Here is an 18,484-nt window from a genome sequence, read left to right on the forward strand (position 1 = left end):
AGGCCGATCTCTGAGTTTGAAGCTAACTAGCCTGGTCTACAAAGTTACAAAGTGTGTCCAGGACAGCCAGGGCTATACAGAGAACCCTGTATTTTCACTTCCATTAAGTGAGACAAGTTAAAAATCAAGATGTGAAAGATGGTCTGGGGGTAAATGTACTTGACCTGCAAGCCTGAAGGCCTGTTTGTTCTTGGAAACCCACATAAGGAAAGGGAAACTCCACAAGAAGGAACACTCACAAACTCTACAACAAATGTAATAAAAAGGACAAAGATGAAGACAGAATTCTTTACAGGATAGGATCAATGACACACTCTTACCTCTCCGGATTTCCACTGGATTGGCCCCTTTGCTGATCTTCTCAAAGCCCTCCTTGGCAATAGATCGTGCCAGAACAGTGGCAGTGGTGGTGCCATCCCCAGCCTCTTCGTTTGTGTTATTGGCAACATCCTGAACAAGTTTAGCTCCAATATTTTTGTATTTATCCTTTAAATCAATTGACTTTGCGACAGTGACCCCATCTTTTGTTACTTTGGGACTTCCCCAACTCTGTTCAATAATCACTGTTCTTCCCTATAGTGACAGAAAAAAATAGCAACCCTCAATAACCCCCAAAGTTGTCATTTTTAACAATCCTACAACATGAATCTCAAACCCAAGTTAATCAACCATCTTAGAGCTATAGACAAAATGGACACTGCTCATTTGCCAGGAGTCTAACTTTGAAAGAGGTACAATAGGAATTCCCTGGAACTAACATGCCACCTATAACACAAGAAAGCACAGATGTCAATCACCAAACCCCTGAACATTCTTCACATCATTTGCACTTGAGTTTTGGGTTTGAACTGGGTTTGTTTTGTTTTCTGAGACAGGGTTTCTCTGTGTAGCCTTGACTGTCCTCAAACTCACAAAGCACAAGATCTGCTGGCCTCTGCCTCCTGAAGGCTGGGATTAGAGGCATGCACCACTACTGCCCTGCTTATGAGCTATTTTTAAAACATGGTTTGCTTTACAATTCATTCACTAAGTATAAGCCAGTAAGATAATAATGTGCTCTTCTGGTCCACTAAATAAAAAACTTCAAAGATGGCACCAACAGAATTGACAACTTGGATTTGAACCACACTTCTATTCTGTCTTGAGCTATGTAAACAGTACTTAAAAATGCAAGGGGTGTTTTGTTTTGCTTTTCAAGACAGGGTTTCTCTTGGAGCCATGGATTTCCTGAAACTTAAGAGATCCGCCTGCCTAAGCCTCCTGAGTGCTGGGATTATGCAGCTCTTTAAATCAGTTTAAAATGACTGTACACCATATCCAATGATGTCATCAAAGTATTATATAGCTCCCTATTCAGCCATTCAAATGTGTGATCCCAACTCTTAGCACTGATTAGAGTTCAAGGCTTACTTGGCCAGCTATGGTTAGAGAACTTGTCTTAATAAAAACACCGTGAGAGTAAAATACTGAATCTCCACACTTGAGATGTGAGGAGGAGTTGTTCAAGGGCAGACTTGCCACAAAGCTAGTGAAACTCTCAAAACCAGATAAAATTTTGCAATGTGAAAATTGTAGAAACCATGAGGTATGTACAATGGAAGGATGAATAAGAGACCACAAAGGTTTTTCTCCAAGGGCAAGTGAAACGAGTCTGGTGAAATGTATTACAGAAGCAGGTGGATAGATCTGAGTTGCAGGACAGCCTGGGCTACTGGAGAAATGCTGTCTTGAAAAACAAACAAACAAAACAACAAAGCCCATAAAGTAAAGTATGTAAAGGAAAGATGGCTCAGTGTACAGGCTCCTCTTCTAAAGGACCCAAGTCAGTCCCCAGAACCTTGGCACCCTCACAGACACAAATGCAGGCAAAACAACAATGCATGTAAAAACACAGAAACCCTAAAAAAGGTAACGATTCTATGCTAGTGCATTTGCCTTGTATGTTGGACTATTTCAGCACAATGAGTGACCCTAACATTACAGCTATATACTTTGAGGTATTATTAGACTTGTATTTTCCTCTCTGTACCCTCTCACTACTGGGAAGAGATCCAAAATTTAATGCAAGCATGCACACAATCATGACTCTGGTTTGAAAATCCTCCATGAACTATTACTACTCTATTACATCACAGTAATAGACAAAAGTCCCCCAAACCGACTGAAGCAATCATAAGGACACCTAGAATGACCAACTAACAAACCTTCTAAATAACTCCCCAAAACCACTAAAGTTGTACCACATGCAAATTAGATTTTCACAAAACTTGATAACATAATGCTGTCTTGTAGCTACAGAACACTATTCTTCAACAGGACTTAAGTATACTGGTACCTTTGGCCCCATTGTAACAGCTACAGCATCGGCTAAAAGGTCTACACCTTGAAGCATTAAGGCTCGAGCATCCGCACCAAATTTTACATCTTTGGCATAGGCCCGAGTGAGATGAGGAGCCAGTGCCCGGGACACTGGTCTCATCTGGCGAAGGACTGTGGGTAGTCGAAGCATTTCTGGAGGAGGAAAAAAAAAAAAGTATCACTACAAACTTGTCCAACGATGCTTCTAAACATGGAGGCTAGATTGGAGCTCGGCTGTCCTCTGCTAACCACCATGCCTGGGCCACAAACAGCGCTGCAGATTCAGAACATAATCTGCTGGCCAACTGATCATGGAGACTGCCCCCATGCCTGACCTACAGCACTAGCACAAAGCACACGAACCCACATCCCCACTCCTGCCCTCTCGAGTTAATCTTTCACTGCCAAAGCGGCCTTGGGAGCAGATCCACTCCGAAAAGTATCTGGGGAAAAGAAAAACAAAAAACAAAAAAACCCAAGTTGGTGTAAGCGAGGCAGGTTCTAAACCCAAGCACCTAGAGAACTACAGAAGTACTCATAACGGTGCAAAACCCTCTATGGAGAGTGTCGCCTGGTATCCACCCGGAGCTACTGTAGCACAGCAGGTAACAAGGCCGGAGGGAAAGGACCGTAGCTCAGCCCAGCCGCGCGGCCACACGTGTCGTCCCGACCAGGGGCCCCGAGCAAGGTCAAAGTGAAGGCGCCGGATCGCCGTGGCCACAGCGGACTAGAGGACCGCGACCACCCTCCGACAGAGTCCTGCAGTGTGCCAGGCGCAGGTGGCACCAGAGGGCCCAAGTCGTTCCCACCCTAGCCCGCCCTTGCTCCCGTGCTTGGCCTAGGTCGCGTGGTCCCCGCCGCACGTGATAAAACCAGCGTGGCCCTGGCTGGGCCTGGACAAGTGAGCCGAGCCTGCGGCGTCGCTGAAAGACTTATTCCCCAGCCCTCCGTGCTCGGTCCGCTCTGCAAGCAGGCCTGCGAGCGCCGGGGCGCCGTGCACGCTGAGGCCGCGTACCTGCGGGGCGGCGGCGAGAGAGCTGGAGGCGAGGCAGGCCGTCTACGGCGAGTGAGGGACCCAGCACTGGGTGCGCACCGCAATGAGCCCTAGTCCCCTCCCTCCCCGGCCCCGCCCCACGGCCCCGCGTGCGCGCGCGCGCGGCCCGCTCTCTCCCACGCCCGGGCCCTGCAATCTGCATGCGGCGCGCGCGGCCCCGCCCTCCGTACCTAAGTGGCCTCAGCACGGCGGCCTCAGCCCTCTCCCGCCGCCGTACGCTGGTTCCTGGGCCGCGCTCGGTTCTAGAACCTTCCGGAAGGCCCCGCGCTCTCCTTGGGTGAAAGGTCAAGTAGCGTCATTTCCGGGAGGGGGCTCGTCCTTTCACCTCGGCGGCCGGCCTGGAAAAGCCTAGAAAGTGCTCCCCTTTTCTTCCGCCTCCGGCTGCCCGCATCGGCGGCCTGCGCGGAGCCCTCGCCACCAATCGGCGCGCGCGCTGGCGTGGCCGCCCTCTCTCACGCTCAGGGGCTGAGTGCGCCTGCGCGCTGCGCGGCCTTTTCACGTGTCCCGAGCCGGCCCGCAGGACTCTCCTTGCAGCAGCGGCCCGAGTACAGAGTCCGGAGCTGTGGTGGCGCAAGTCATGGTGAGTGTCTCGTGGCTGGCAGGCCTGCGGGTCCGGTTCGGCCTGCGGCCCACGGCGAGCCCATGTGCGCTTTGGGACTAGCAGGACAACGGTCCACTCAGTGTCCGGCGTCCGCCCATGGCTCTGCAGAAGCGAGGCCTGTCCGACCATTTCCCCACCACGGCTTTTCTGCACGCACGTGTGTGGCAGGCGTTCGGGGCAGGGGGCGGGAACCCGGATGCACACTCAGAAGCCCACCTGCCCTGGCAGGCCTTTTGGTGAATATGCCCTAGGTTGGAGAAAGAGTATGTTCCAGGCTCAAAAATTGACACCACTCCCCGGTTACTTGAATTTAAAGAAAAAAAAGTAAAGAAAGGAAATGTTTGACCTTGGAATAGACCAAGGTTGCGATTGCGGATGAGCAATGAAGACCTTAAAACAGACAGGGAAATGAAACTTAATTTGGCCTAGATAGAGTGGAACATTGAAGAGTGTAGTCTAAAGGTACACTTGAATTTTCTTGTCATTTTGGAACGCTTTGACTTGTTGAGTTAAGGCTTGCAGTGGTGTTAGCTGTTCGTGTTCTGACACTTCGAACTTAATTACAGTTCTTTCTGAACACATTTCTCTCCACAGGCTGGACAAGCTTTTAGGAAGTTTCTTCCGCTTTTTGACAGAGTATTGGTTGAAAGGAGTGCCGCTGAAACTGTAACCAAAGGTGGCATTATGCTTCCAGAAAAGTCTCAAGGAAAAGTATTGCAGGCAACGGTCGTGGCTGTGGGATCAGGCGGGAAAGGAAAGGTAAACTGGAGCTCCTAGAGCGGTGCTGAATAGTGTGATGGGAAGGAGAGGAATTCCTTTGTCAATTAAAAAGCTAATTAAAGTGGCAGGTTTTTTGGAAGTAATTTCAAGTCAAATTTCAATTCACAAAGAACCTCGAATTCAGGAAAATGATTGTAGAGTTGTATATCTAAGGAATGGCAAGAGACTGTAAAAAGGCAAAAGGTATTTGAGCGTGTGACTATGTGCACATGTCTGTATGCTGTGTAGCAGGGCCATCTCCACTTTACTCCTTTGGGGTAAAGTCGTTGAACTAGTCTGGTTTCTGGCCCTCAGCATATTGGAGGTTACAGCCTTTTTACTAGAGTGTTAGCATATCAATTTGGGTTCCCATACTTTCATAGCAAGTCTATTTTACCTATTCTCTCACTGAGCTATTTCTGTAGTGCCCCACACTCTAGAGATTAAAAAGTACCTGCCTTGATGGTGGCTGGTACCTGTGGCCCAGGTTCTTTAGAGGCCAAGGCAGGTAGATTGTAGAGCCTTCTAGACCAGCAGGAGGTATAGGATGAGACCATATCTCAAAAAAGTAAAACAAAACCTCACAGAATGAAAACCTCTGTAGCTGTTTTGTAGTCTACTCTTCAAATTTTAAACTGACAAAATCCTGCAATGAAGGAGGTATTTAATAAGGCACAAATTAATTCTAGCATAAGTTGGGGGAGGGTACAGTGCTGAGGCAGGAGGATCCAGAATTAATGACGAGTCAATTTTTATATAGGCCTTGTCTTTCCTCTCCCTTCCCCAAAAAGAAAGGGTCAAGTGACAGGGGCTGGGGAGCCTGGCTCTTGGCTTATCCCAGACACTGAAATAGTTTTAATCTTACACCATTGAGTTTTAGTTGGCATACTTGAGAAGGGATGTGGAACTACTCTGGGTGTTCTTCACTTAACTAACCCACTAGAGTATTAGGGGGAGTGGGCATTCTGCTTCAATTTCTGATCAAGTCTGTCTTGACAACAGGGCATTGAGTCAATAAATGTATATTAAATGGAGAAAAGTAACGCCAAATTTTTGTTTGTTGAAAGAAGTCATGCATGACCATTTACTGTTACGAGCTTTTATTTCATTTGGTCTACAGGGTATGTTAATATTTAACAGTAAAAAGTTAGCCAACCTTAGCTGTCCACTGAAATGCAGTTTTAGTGGGAGTATCTCTTTCATATTGTAATTGTAACTGCTTATTAAATCTATATTTAATGTAAGTTATATTGCTTAGCCTCTAATAAGGTACCTAACAACATACTGGTTTGAGCACTTTCATTAAGTGAGTGATTTAAAAGTTACAGTTTAATGTGGTTGATTAATACCTATGATTAACACAAACCTGGGGCAGAAGGCTCCTGGTGTACATACTAAAACAAAAACTTTACTGTGTATTAGTGAACAAAGCAGACAGACATCTTTGCTAACAAGTGACTCTTTTCATCAGGGTGGAGAGATTCAGCCTGTCAGTGTGAAAGTTGGAGATAAAGTTCTTCTCCCAGAATATGGAGGCACCAAAGTAGTTCTAGATGACAAAGTAAGTAAAGCTAATAATTTAAAAATACGTTTTATATTTGCTATTGCTTTCTTAACCAATGATCTCTTTATTCACAGGATTATTTCTTATTTAGAGACGGTGACATTCTTGGAAAGTATGTTGACTGAAATCACTGTTGAAATGGTGTCACATGAAGCTGCCCATTCCACTGAAGTTCTGAACTATTTCATCATGTAAATAATTTCCATGCCTCCCTTTTATAATAAACGGATGATGCCTAAACTGACAGCCATTGTCTCTGAAATTTGGTTTCAATGTACTGTTACAAGCATTTGCAAATAAAGTGATGTAAATGAGTGGACAGTCTTTGGTAACTTAAGATGGTTTTCTCCAAATAAGCTACAGAATTAAGAGTTCTGAGAAACAAGGATTTTCTAGTTAAATGAACTTTCAGGATGAATTTGGCATTATTACATAGATGAATGATAAAAGCCATGGGGACTTACACTTAGGTACTGTCTTAGTTTACATTCTATTCCTGTGATAAACTGCTCACTAAAAGCTACTTGGAGAGGAAAGAGTGTATCTCAGCTTCAAGTTCATTACAGGAAACTATGGGCAGGAGCTGAAGCAAAGACCATGGAGGAGTGTGACAGCTTGCTCCCCTTCTCAGCCTGTTTTCTTACACAACCCACTGCCACCTGCCCAGAGAGAGGTGCCATGGCTCCAGACTCTTTAATTTTTTTATTTTCAAATTCTCTTGGAAAAATGCCCAGTTTGGTCTTCAACTTGTCATCCTGCCCCATTCTCTGAGATTACAGGAATAGCTATAGTGCTTGACTGTTGCTGGGTTTTTATTATTATGTACTTTGTATGTGTTTGTACATGGTACACATGTCAGAGAACAACTTCAGAGAGTTGATTCTCCTACCACGTGGGTCCTGGGGATCGAACTCTGATGGTGCAGCTTGGTGTGAGGGATTTTACCTGCTGAGCCACTCACCAGTCTCATCATATTTAGGTCAAACGTTATGCATTAGTAGACAATACTTTCTGAGACGGAGGATGTGATCAGAAGAGACAAGTTATAACAATACAGTAATACCATTTCTCTTTTCAATGGGGCACCTAATATAGCTTATTATAGTATTTTTAGGTGTTTTTGTTGTTTTGTTGTAGACAGGCTTTATCATGTAGCCCTGGGTGCTACAGGGTGTGAGAGCTACGTACCTCTGCCTCCCAAGTGGTGAAATTAAAAGCTTTCACTACCTTTTTTTTAATAGTTTCATAATGTGTCTGTGTTTCTCATATTTTATGAGGCATAAAATAGTGATTGGGATGTTTTTAAAATAGGTAGCCTTGGCGGATAGTACCAACTTAGATAAGGACAAGTGAGTCATAAGCAGAGTCAGTGACCTGTCCCCTAAACCTTCACCCAGCTGATACCCTGTTCTGAAAGATATCTGTAGTCCCCCTGAACACCCACGCTCTGGTATCATCCCCTTCCCCACGTCCTGCCTTTTTGTGTTTAAAACCCCTGTGTGAATAAGTAAAAATTACGATTTGATTTTAAAAGTACATATATAAATAAATCACAAAAAAAAAGTGGTTTTAGGGACTGGAGAGACCGTTTAATGGTTAAGAGTACTTGCTAATTTTGCAGAGGACCTAGACTCAGGTTGTTAGCATTCCTTTAGGCTCTGCCCCACAGTTACCTGGCAATAGCCAGGTGTGTCTGGCTTACTATAAAGGAGGCTCCTTGCTCCCTCCTCCTCCTCTGCCTCTTCTCACCCTGATCCCTTTCTCCCCTTTACATGTTCTGGCCAGTCTCCCTCCCCTCTCCCTCCATCTCTACTCCCTTCCAAACTCCCTTTCTCATGCCCTAAATAAACTAAACCAATCTTATGGCTGGTACCTCAGGGGGAAGGGGTGCCTCAGTAGGGGCCCGAAGAGGTACCCCTCCCAACTCACTAAACCGTGCCTTTCTCAAACATATCCTTTGCTCTTTCTCTTATAAAACACAACACAGGTCCTCTGTGAATTATCCATATTTAGCTTATACTCATTTTTAAGGGGATCTGATATTCTGGCCACCTCAGACACAGTGCATACATGCACATATGCAATGCATAAACATACATGCAGGCAAAACACTTATACACATAAAATCTAAAACGGTTTTAACCTAGGCCTTAACTTAGACATAATCCAAGGCACTTGGGAGGTTGAAGCAGGAGGGTCACAAATTGAAGATCTACCAGAGCATCTTAGACACCATCTCAATATAAAATGAGGTCTGGGGATGTAGCCCAGTGGTAGTGTATGCTGAGTATGTGGAAGGCTCCAGGTTCAACTTAAATTAATAATACAAAGTAAAATAAAAATGATTAAGGGTGCTGGGGAGATGATCCACCAGTTAAGAATATCTGTTCCTCTTACAGAGGATGTGGGGTCAGTTCCCAGCACATGGATGCTCACAACCAACTCTAGTTACAGGGGATCCAAGTCTTTCTTCTGACCTCCACAGGAACCAGGCATATGCATAGTGCACACATGTACATATAGGCAAAGCACTCATACATAAAATCTATTTAAAAAAATGCAGGCATAGTGGCTTCATGCCTCTAATCCCAGAATTTAGGGACTACCAGGAGAATTGCTGCAGATTCAAGGAGCTACATCACATAATGAATTGCCAGCAAGGGTAGGCTGCAGTGTGAAGCCCTTTGGCAGGGTCTCATCATGTACCATGGGCTGGCCTGGAACTTGCTATGTAGACCAGGCAGGCCTTGAAGTTACAGAGATCTATCTGCTCCTCTTTCCTGAGTACTGGCATTAAAGGCTTGTACCACCGCACCAGTTATATACAAAAAAGACTTTAAAGTGCTATAATAAAATGATCTTTATAAGGCTGACACTCAAGTAATACCTATTCTTAAACTTTAAGTATTTTTAGTGTATATATGTGTCTTGCCAACATGTATGTCTACATCACATGTGCCTGGTGCCCTAGAAGGCCAGAAGAGGAAATCTGAGCCCTTGAGACTGGAGTTACAGTTATAAGCTGCCATATGGGTGCTGGGAATCAAATGTGGGTCCTTTGGAAAAGTAGCCAGTGCTCTTAATCACTATGCCATCTCTCCAGCTCACCAAGTAATACTTACTGATGTTTTTCCAGGGCTTTAAAAAAAAAAAAAATTCTGGGCTGGAGAGATGGTTCAGCAGTTAAGAACACTGACTGTTCTTCCAGAGATCCTGAGTTCAATTCCCAGCAACCACATGGTGGCTCACAACCATCTGTCATGGGATTGTATGCTCTCTTCTGATGTGTCTGAAGACAGGGACAGTGTACTCACATACATAAAATAAATCTTTTAAAAAAATGATTCTTAAATTTTATGTGCACGTGTGTTTTGCCTGCATGCCTGTTGCCCACAGAGGTCAGAAGAGAATTTTGTATACTAAGAACTGGAGTTACAGATGGTTGTTAGCAGTAGGGGAACTGAACTTGGGTCCTCTACAAGAGCAGCAAGTGCTCTTAACCACTCAGCCATCTCTCCAGCTCTTCCTCCTCTTTGTTTGAGTAACATGTTTTTGTAGCCCTGGCATTTCTTTTTTTTCTTTCTTTCTTTTTTTTTTTAAGGTTTATTTATTTATTATATATGAGTACATTGTAGCTGTTTTCAGACACACCAGAAGAGGGCATCAGATCTTATTACAAATGGTTGTGAGCCACCATGTGGTTGCTGGGATTTGAACTCAGGACCTCTGGAAGTGTAGTCAGTGCTCCTAACCATTGAGCCATCTCTCCAGCCCGAGCCCTGGCCTTTCTTACCTAGACACGAGCTTGGCTGATCCTCTACCTCCGGGTTTCTTTATAGGCAAGGGCCTCTATGCCCGGCATCCAAATCATATCTTAAAGTTAAATAAAACTAAAAATATTTCATAACAAAGACTCAAAGCTGCTTTTTCTTTATTTGGTGCATGCGTACGTGTGTGTGTGTGTGTGTGTGTGTGTGTGTGTGTGTGCGTGCGCGCCCGCATGCACATGTATTGTTTTGTTGGAGGTCTCAAGTAGCACAGATTGGTTCTCAAACTAGCAGCAGTGCCTGTCCTTGAAACCTGATCCTCCTACTGCCACCTCCCAAGTTCTACCATGCCCAGCTAAACTTAATTCTTTGTGACATTTAAATTTAGATCCAGCTGAAAAGAGATAGAGGAATTGTATCCTTTCCTGGTGCAAGGGATTGAACCTGGGCTTTACCACAGAGCTACATCTCCAGCTTTCCCTATACTTAACAGAGAAGTGAGCCCAGGTATAATAGTGTATGCCTGCAATCCCAGTTCTTTGGAGGCTGAGGCAAAAGGATCAGGAGTTTGAGGCCAGTATGGGTTATACAAGATGACCTGTTTTGAGCCTCAAAACAATAATAAACATTTCACACAAAATACAAGGTCAGGTAAAGTAGGTCAGGCTTACCTCCAAGCCTTATCACCTGAGGCTCCACATGGAAGAGAGAACTAACTCCCTCAAATTGTCCTCTGACCTCCACAGGTGCAATGTGGCACGTACTTACTTACCTACACGCATACAGACATTAAATGGAAAACTTTAAAATTTGTCTTAGGGTTTCTATTACTGCAATGAAACACCATAACCAAAAAGCAAGTTGAGGAGAAAAGGATTTATTTGGCTTACAACTCCCATATCACTGTTTATCATCGAAGGAAGTCAGGAGAGGAATTCAAACAGGGCAGGAGCTGCTGCAGAGGCCATGAAGGGTGGCTTAGGGTCTTATTACTGTGAAGAGACACTATGACCAAGACAACTCTCATAAACAAAAACATTTGGTTGAGGCTGGCTTACACTTTCAGAGGTTCACTCCATTACCATCATGGTGGGGAGCGTGGCAGTGTACAGGCAGATGTGGTGCTGGAGGAGCTGAGAGTTCTACATCTTTTTTTCACTAATTTATTTATTTATTCACTTTACATCCTGATCCCAGACCTCTTCATCTCAGTCCCCCTAACACATTCACCTCCCCCATCTCCTTTCCTTCTCCTCTGATAAAGGAACACCCCCAGTACCAACCCACCATTGCACATCAAGTTATTGCAGGACTAGGTATATCCTCTCCCACTGAGGCCAGGCAAGGCAGCCCAGCAGAGAACAGGATCCACAGGCAAGCAACACAGTGAGGGACAGCCCCATTCCAATTGCCCGATGACCCTCAAAAAGATCAAGCTGCACATATACATATATTTTTGGGTTGGGGGTAGGTCCGCCCTCCTTGATTGGGTGGTACCCTGGGAGCCCCCAAGGGTCTGAGTTAGTTGACTCTGTTTTTCTGTAGAGTCCATACCCACTCCTGGCCCTTCAGTCCTTTCCCACCTCTTCCACAAGTCTCCGTGAGCTCTGTCTAATGTTTGGCTGGGAGTCTCTGCATCTGTTTCAGTCAGCTGCTGGGTGAAGTCTCTCAGAACAGTCATGCTAGACTCCTGTCTGCAAAGCATAGCAGAGTGTGATTAGTAGCATCAGGGACTCATTCTTGCCCACGGGTCTCAGGTTGGGCCAGTTATTTGTTGACTGTTCCTTCTGTCTCTGCTCCTCTTTGTCCCCGCACATCTTGTAGGCAGGACACATTTTAGGCGAAAGGTTTTGTGGGTGGGTTGGTGTCCTTCTCCCTCCGCTGGAAGTCCTGCCTGGTTATAGGAGACAGCCACTTCAGGCTCCATATCCCCACTGCTAGGAGTCTCAGCTAGAGTCACCCTCATAGACTCCCTGGAGCCTCTCCCATCCCAGATCTCTGCCACATCCTAGAGATGCTCCCCCACCCCACCTTCTGCCAATTTCTGTTCACTCTCCTGGCCTTCTTTCCCTGGCTCTCCCTATACCTGATCCCCCACCCTACTGCACTCCCCTTACAATCCCCGTTCCCACCCAGTTCTCCTTCCATCCAACTTCAATGACTATTTTATTTCCCCATCTGAGTAAGATTCAAGCATCCTCCCTTGGGTCCTCCTTGTTATTTAGCTTCTTTGGGGTTTGTGGACTGTAGCGTGGGGTATCCAGTACACACTTTAAGGCTAATATCTACTTAGAACTACATACCATGCATGTACTTTGGGGTCTGGGCTACCTTACTCAGAATAATATTTTTTTGTTTTTTGTTTGTTTTTTGTTTTTTGTTTTTCGAGACAGGGTTTCTCTGTGTAGCCCTGGCTGTCCTGGAACTCACTCTGTAGACCAGGCTGGCCTTGAACTCAGAAATCCGCCTGCCTCTGTCTCCCAAGTGCTGGGATTAAAGGCATGCGCCACCACTGCCCCGCTAGGATAATCATTTGAAGTTCTATCCATTTGCCTGCAGAATTCATGCTGTCCTTGTTTTTAATACCCAAGTAGTATTCCATTGTGTAAATGAACCACATTCTGTTCATCCATTCTTCTGTTGAGGAACATCTGGGTTGTTTTCAGTTTCTGGGTATTACAAATAAAGCTGCTATGAATAATTTTGAGAAAGTGTCCTTGTGGTATGCTGGAGCACCTTTTGGGTATATGCCCAGAAGTGGTATAGCTACATCTTGAGGTAGAACTATTTCCAAGCTTTCTGAGAAACCACCAAATTGATTTCCAGAGTGGCTGTACAAGTTTACAATCCCACCAGCAATGGAGGAGTGCGCCCCTCCACATCCTCAATAGCATGTGCTGTCACTTGAGTTTTTGATCTTTGCCATTCTAATTGGTGTAAGGTGGAAACTCAGGGTCATTTTGAGTTACATTTCCCTGATAACTAAGGACAGCGAACATTTCTTTAAGTATTTCTATGCTCTTAGAGATTCCTCTGTTTAGAATTCTGTTTTGCTCTGTATCCTATTTTTAATAGGGTTATTTGGTTTATTGGTGTCTAACTTCTTGAGTTCTTTATATGTTTTGGATAACAGCCCTCTGTCAGATGTATGGTTGGTGAAGATCTTTTCCCAATTTGTAGGTTACCATTTTGCCCTACTGACAATGTCATGTCCCTTAGAGAAACTTTTCAGTTTCATGAGGTCCCATTTATTAATTGTTGATCTTAGTGCCTGAATTATTTGTGTTCTGCTGAGGAAATTGTCTCCTGTGCCTGTTATACCAAGATATTTAATATTATTTGTAGCTATCATGAAGAGTGTTGTTTCCCAGATTTCTTTCTTAGCCTATTTATTGTTTATATAAAGAAGGGCTACTGATTTTTTTTAAGTTAATTTTGTATACAGCCACTTTGCTGAAGGTTTTATCAGTTGTAGGAGTTCTCTGGTGGTTTGGGGCTTAATTATCTATCTTACTATCATATCTACAAATAGCAATACTTTGCCTTCTTCCTTTCCAATTTATAACTCCTTTAATCTCCTTCAGTTGTCTTACTGCCCTAGGTAGAACTTCAAGTACATATTAAGGAGACATGGGGAGAGTAGACAGCCTTGTCTTGTGTACTTTTAGCGGAATTGCTTTAAGTTCCTCTCCGTTTTATTTGACATTGGCTATGGGCTTGCTGTATATTGCTTTTATTGTGTCTAGGTATACACCTTGTATTCCTGATCTCTCCAAGATTTTTAACATGAACGAGTGTTGGATTTTGTCAAAGGCTTTTTAATCATCTAATAAGATGATCATGTGGATGAGATTTCCATACCCACTCCCTGCCTGCTAGGTCTTCCCCGACCCCCACCCCAGCAAGCCTAGCAACCATGAGCTCTTCCTCGTCTTCTCTGTGCTCTAGCTTCTAGTCCACAACTCTACCTGCAATTCTGGAGACCTGCAACCATAAGGGACTACCAGGTGAGACTCCTACCCCAATTTCCTGCTTGCCTGTGGGCCCTCTGGACAAACATAGCAATGGCAAGGGCAAGTTTAACCCCGTCCCCTCTGCATTCCACTATCTGGCAAGAGCTCTACCTGCATCCCTGGAGTCCTGCTACCACCTGGAACAACCAGATGAGATCCCACACTCCAATCCCCTACCTTGTGGGTCTCCCTGCAAGCCCAACACCCATGAGGTCTGACCCATCCTCTCTCTTCCATCTTCTGGTCTACACCTCTACCTGCAATCACAGAGGTCTGCAACTATCAGGGACCACTAGATCTGCCTTCATCCCAGGAAGCCTGCTGCCATGGGTGACTGACTGTCTTGCTAACACCAGGGACAACCAGATGGCTAAAGGCCAGGGCAATATGGTATCACTAGAACCCAGCTATACTACTACAGCGAGTCCTGGATTTCCTAACACACCCAAAGCTCAAGAAAATGACTTTAAATCTAATCTTATCTAATATAATCTTATAAATCTAATCTAATCTTATAAAGCTGATGGAAGCCTTTAAAGAGAAACAGATATACTCCTTAAAGAAACACAGGAAAATACAATTAAATAATGTATTTTCAACAAACAGGTAAAGGCTTTTAAAGAGGAAACAAATAAATATAAAGAAATATAGGAAATACAGCCAAACAGTGAAAGAAAGGAACAAAACTGTTCTAGAACTGAAAATGGAAATAGAAGCAATAAAGAAAATACAAGCTGAATCCTGGAGATGGAAAACCTAGAGAAGAGAACAGGAAGTACAGATGCAACAGCACCAACAGAATACAAGAGATGAAATCTCATGTGTAGAAGATATAATAGAAGAAATTGATACATCAGTCAAAAAATACTAAATCTAAAAGTTTCTAACATAAAACATCCAGGAAATTTGGGACACTATGAAAAGACCAAACCTAAGAACAAGAAAATTCCCAGTTCAAAGGCCCAGAAAACATCTTCAGCAAAATCATCAAAGATAATTTCCTAAAGAAAGAAGGGAGGCAGAGGCAGGCGGATTTCTGAGTTCGAGGCCAGCCTGGTCTACAGAGTGAGTTCCAGGACAGCCAGAACTACACAGAGAAACCCTGTCTCGAAAAACCAAAAAAAAAAAAAAAAAAAAGAGAGAGAGAGAGAAAGAGATGCCTACAAGAAGCAGGCCGAGCTGGGCAGTAGTGGCACACGTCTTTAATCCCAGCACTTGGGAAGCAGAGGCAAGTGGATTTCTGAGTTCAAGGCCACCCTGATCTACAGAGTGAGTTCCAGGACAGCCAGGGCTACACAGAGAAACTCTGTCTCAAAAAACCAAAAAAGAAGAAGGAGAAGGAGAAGGAGAAGGAGAAGAAGAAGCAGCAGCAGCAGAAGCAGGTTGGGGGGAGGGGTGGAGCGAGCAGAGGCCAGAGCAAGAGAGAGAAGGGAAGGCAGAAAAACGTAGTGACAAAATGCGGGCACACACACACACACACACAATGTACAAGAAGCTTACAGAAAAATCAAATAGATTGAATCAGAAAAGAAAGTTTTCCTGTCATATAATAATCAAAACATTAACTGTACAGAACAAAGAAAGAATACTAAAAGCAGCAAGGAAAAAAGGTCAAGTAACATATAAAGACAGACCTATCAGAATTATACCTGACTTCTCAACAGAGATTCTAAAGGCCAGAAGGGCCTGGGCAGACAGATGTCTTGCAGACCCTAAGAGAACACAACTATCAGTTCACAGCAAAACTTTAAATCACCGTAGATGGAGTTCTACATCTTCATCATCAGGCTGCAGGAGACTGTGTGCCACAATGAATGCAGTTTGAGCATCATAGATCTCAAAATGTGTCCCCACAGTGATACACTTGCTCTAACAAGAACACACCTACTCCAATAAGGCCACACCTCCTAGTAGTGCCATGCCCTGTGGCCAAGCATTCAAACATATGAGTCTGTGGGGGCCATTTCTACTTAAACCTCTACAGAGGAGTGTTGCTTACTGGCTTGCTTTCCAAGGTTTGCTCAGCCTGCTTTCTTGTAGAGCCCAGGACCACTAGCCCAGGGATGGCACATACCCACAGTGGGCTCCACCACCCTCCACCATGTAAATCACTAATTAAGAAAATACCCTACAGGCTGGCCTGCAGTCTAGTCTAATGGAGGCATTTTCTTAATTGAGATTCCTTCTTCTCAGATGACTTTAGCTTGTGTCAAGTTGACATAAAACTATCCAGCACAAAAGTTTTAAAAATCTAGGTCAGAAGTTAGTAGCAATTTGCCTGGATAGTTATAATTTGGAGATCTCTAAGGAAACAGCTAAACAGCTGTAACTTTAATGTTTTTAAAGACTATTTCTTTTTTTTTTTTTTTTTGGTTTTTCGAGACAGGGTTTCTCTGTGTAGCCCTGGCTGTCCTGGAACTCACTCTGTAGACCAGGCTGGCCTCGAACTGAGAAATCTGCCTGCCTCTGCCTCCCAAGTGCTGGGATCAAAGGCGTGCGCCACCACCGCCCTTAAAGACTATTTCTAATGATGATTCTTAACTGCTTTAACCTCTCCTTTAGCCCACCACACACCTGAAGTACTAGAAAGAGAATATGGGGAAGTGGACCTGTTTAGAAATGGTTCTTTGAGCTGAGCGGTCGTGGCGCACGCCTTTAATCCCAGCACTTGGGAGGCAGAGGCAGGCGGATTTCTGAGTTCGAGGCCAGCCTGGTCCACAGAGTGAGTTCCAGGACAGCCAGAGCTACACAGAGAAACCCTGTCTCGAAAAACCAAAAAGAAAAAAAAGAAAAAACAAAAAAGAAACGGTTCTTTGGAGCAACTCCCATCTGTGTTGTCAGGAAATCAGCAGTTCAGTTCACAGGTTAACAATTGCAGCTCGATCCACTGGCAAACAGTCCAGTTTGGTAGAACCGGGATAGCAAACATGAATCAGCGGTAGTGGCACTACCTAGCAGAGACAGCCAGGCCTCAGCCTCGGCACAAGTCAGCAGGAGGGACCAGGAGGGATGCCAGAGGTTCTCAGCTGTGCCTCGATCAGGGAAGACTTGGGGCCAACAAGCATTGCAGGTAGCTCTACTAGCAAGCCTAGTTCTCCCTCTATCAGTGACCGTCAAGTCCTTTTTATACGTCCTCCAAACATCTCATGTTCTTCACGTGTCTTGCTGCAGCACATGTGTCTATCTCAGCTGACATCACTGTTAATCAACCTGAGTCCAAGGAAGGGACAAGAAACTGCAGCACACCACCAGAAGATTTTTTTTGGGGTGGGGGTGAGGGGGGCACGTTTCTCTCTATGGAGTCCCGACAAATGGAAGTCAACTATGCAATGTAAGGCAGACCGATATATGATTGTCATTATCAAAGAATCCTTTATCCCATTTCCTTTCACATGCTTGCTTTAGCAGAACATCCTTTCTTCTGTGTCTGCTTCAGCTAAAGATTCCTTCACGAGTCTGCCTTAGTCTTTCACCTGTGTCCACGTCAATGAAATGTTCCTTAACAAAACACCATCTAACACAACTGACTTTCCAAAGAACCCTTAAGTTTCTACTTCAAGCCATTATCAGAGGGGTTTCACCTGAATTGGAAGATATTATTTTCAAAAATTGTTTTTTTTTTTGAGACATGGTCTCACTATGTATCTGGGCTGGCCTGGAACTCACTATGTAGAGTAGGCTAGCCTTGAATCTATTTCCCTAGATTAAAGGTGCATATTATACTGCAGAGAAAAAAATAAGGTGTATTCTTAATGACGGGATGTTGTATTTTGTAGAAAGCCTCTTTCTTTTTTTGGGAGGGGGGCAGCCTTTAACCCTAGCACTCAGGAGGCAGGGCCATCTGAATCTCTGTGAGTTCCAGGAAATCTTGGTAGTGTTCAGATAAGATATCCTTTAATGTATTTTTAAGTTGTATAGGACTCATACACCTCCCCCAAGTAATCATTGGCTTAGGCTAGCAGAGATTTATACCTTAGCTATAGAAATGGATTTCCTGGTTTTGGGTTTAAATGAGAATGGCCTTCATAGGCTAATATATGGTCCATAGTTGGCAAAAGTTTTTGGGAAGGTTTAGGGGGCCTTGTTGGAGGAGGACTGTCATTTGGAAGAGGGCTTTCAGGTTTCCAAGCTCATGTCATTCCAAGTTATTTCTCTGTCTTGTGGTTGTACCTCAAGATGTGAACTCTCAGGATAAACATGGTGGCTCAAACCTTTAATACTTGGGAGGCAGAGCAGACAGATCTATGAGTTTGAGGCCAGCCTAAGCTACAGAGTGAGTTCCAGGGTGGGCCAAGGCTACACAGAGAAACCCTGTCTTGAAAAACCAGAAAATAAAAAGAAGGAAGGAAGGAAGGAAGGGAGGGAGGG

General features: G+C 44.4%; 2 protein-coding genes across 4 annotated transcripts in view; one reads left to right on the plus strand and one right to left on the minus strand.

Moving 5' to 3' along the window:
• Hspd1 (heat shock protein family D (Hsp60) member 1) overlaps nt 1-3,835 on the minus strand; it is a 10,508-nt gene extending 6,673 nt beyond the window's left edge. The window contains exons 1-3 of one of the 2 annotated variants that reach the window (XM_028765841.1): nt 3,583-3,835; nt 2,336-2,511; nt 321-573 (exon numbers count right to left, since the gene is read on the minus strand). In XM_028765841.1, the coding sequence (XP_028621674.1) occupies nt 321-573; nt 2,336-2,509 (427 nt within the window). In that variant the 5' untranslated portion in view covers nt 2,510-2,511; nt 3,583-3,835. Of the gene's footprint in view, nt 1-320; nt 574-2,335; nt 2,512-3,373; nt 3,521-3,582 lie in introns of those variants that run through there. The other variant, XM_028765840.1, reaches the window with a different exon arrangement.
• Nucleotides 3,726-18,484, plus strand: part of LOC114619890 (10 kDa heat shock protein, mitochondrial) — a 55,667-nt gene continuing 40,908 nt past the window's right edge. Inside the window, exons 1-4 of one of the 2 annotated variants that reach the window (XM_028765843.1) lie at nt 3,726-3,992; nt 4,608-4,772; nt 6,244-6,333; nt 6,411-6,651. In XM_028765843.1, the coding sequence (XP_028621676.1) occupies nt 3,990-3,992; nt 4,608-4,772; nt 6,244-6,333; nt 6,411-6,461 (309 nt within the window). In that variant the 5' untranslated portion in view covers nt 3,726-3,989 and the 3' untranslated portion in view covers nt 6,462-6,651. Of the gene's footprint in view, nt 3,993-4,607; nt 4,773-6,243; nt 6,334-6,410; nt 6,652-18,484 lie in introns of those variants that run through there. The other variant, XM_028765844.1, reaches the window with a different exon arrangement.

The sequence above is a fragment of the Grammomys surdaster genome, unplaced genomic scaffold (assembly GCF_004785775.1).
Source record: "Grammomys surdaster isolate TR1022 unplaced genomic scaffold, NIH_TR_1.0 165, whole genome shotgun sequence".
Taxonomy (NCBI): Eukaryota; Metazoa; Chordata; class Mammalia; order Rodentia; family Muridae; genus Grammomys; species Grammomys surdaster.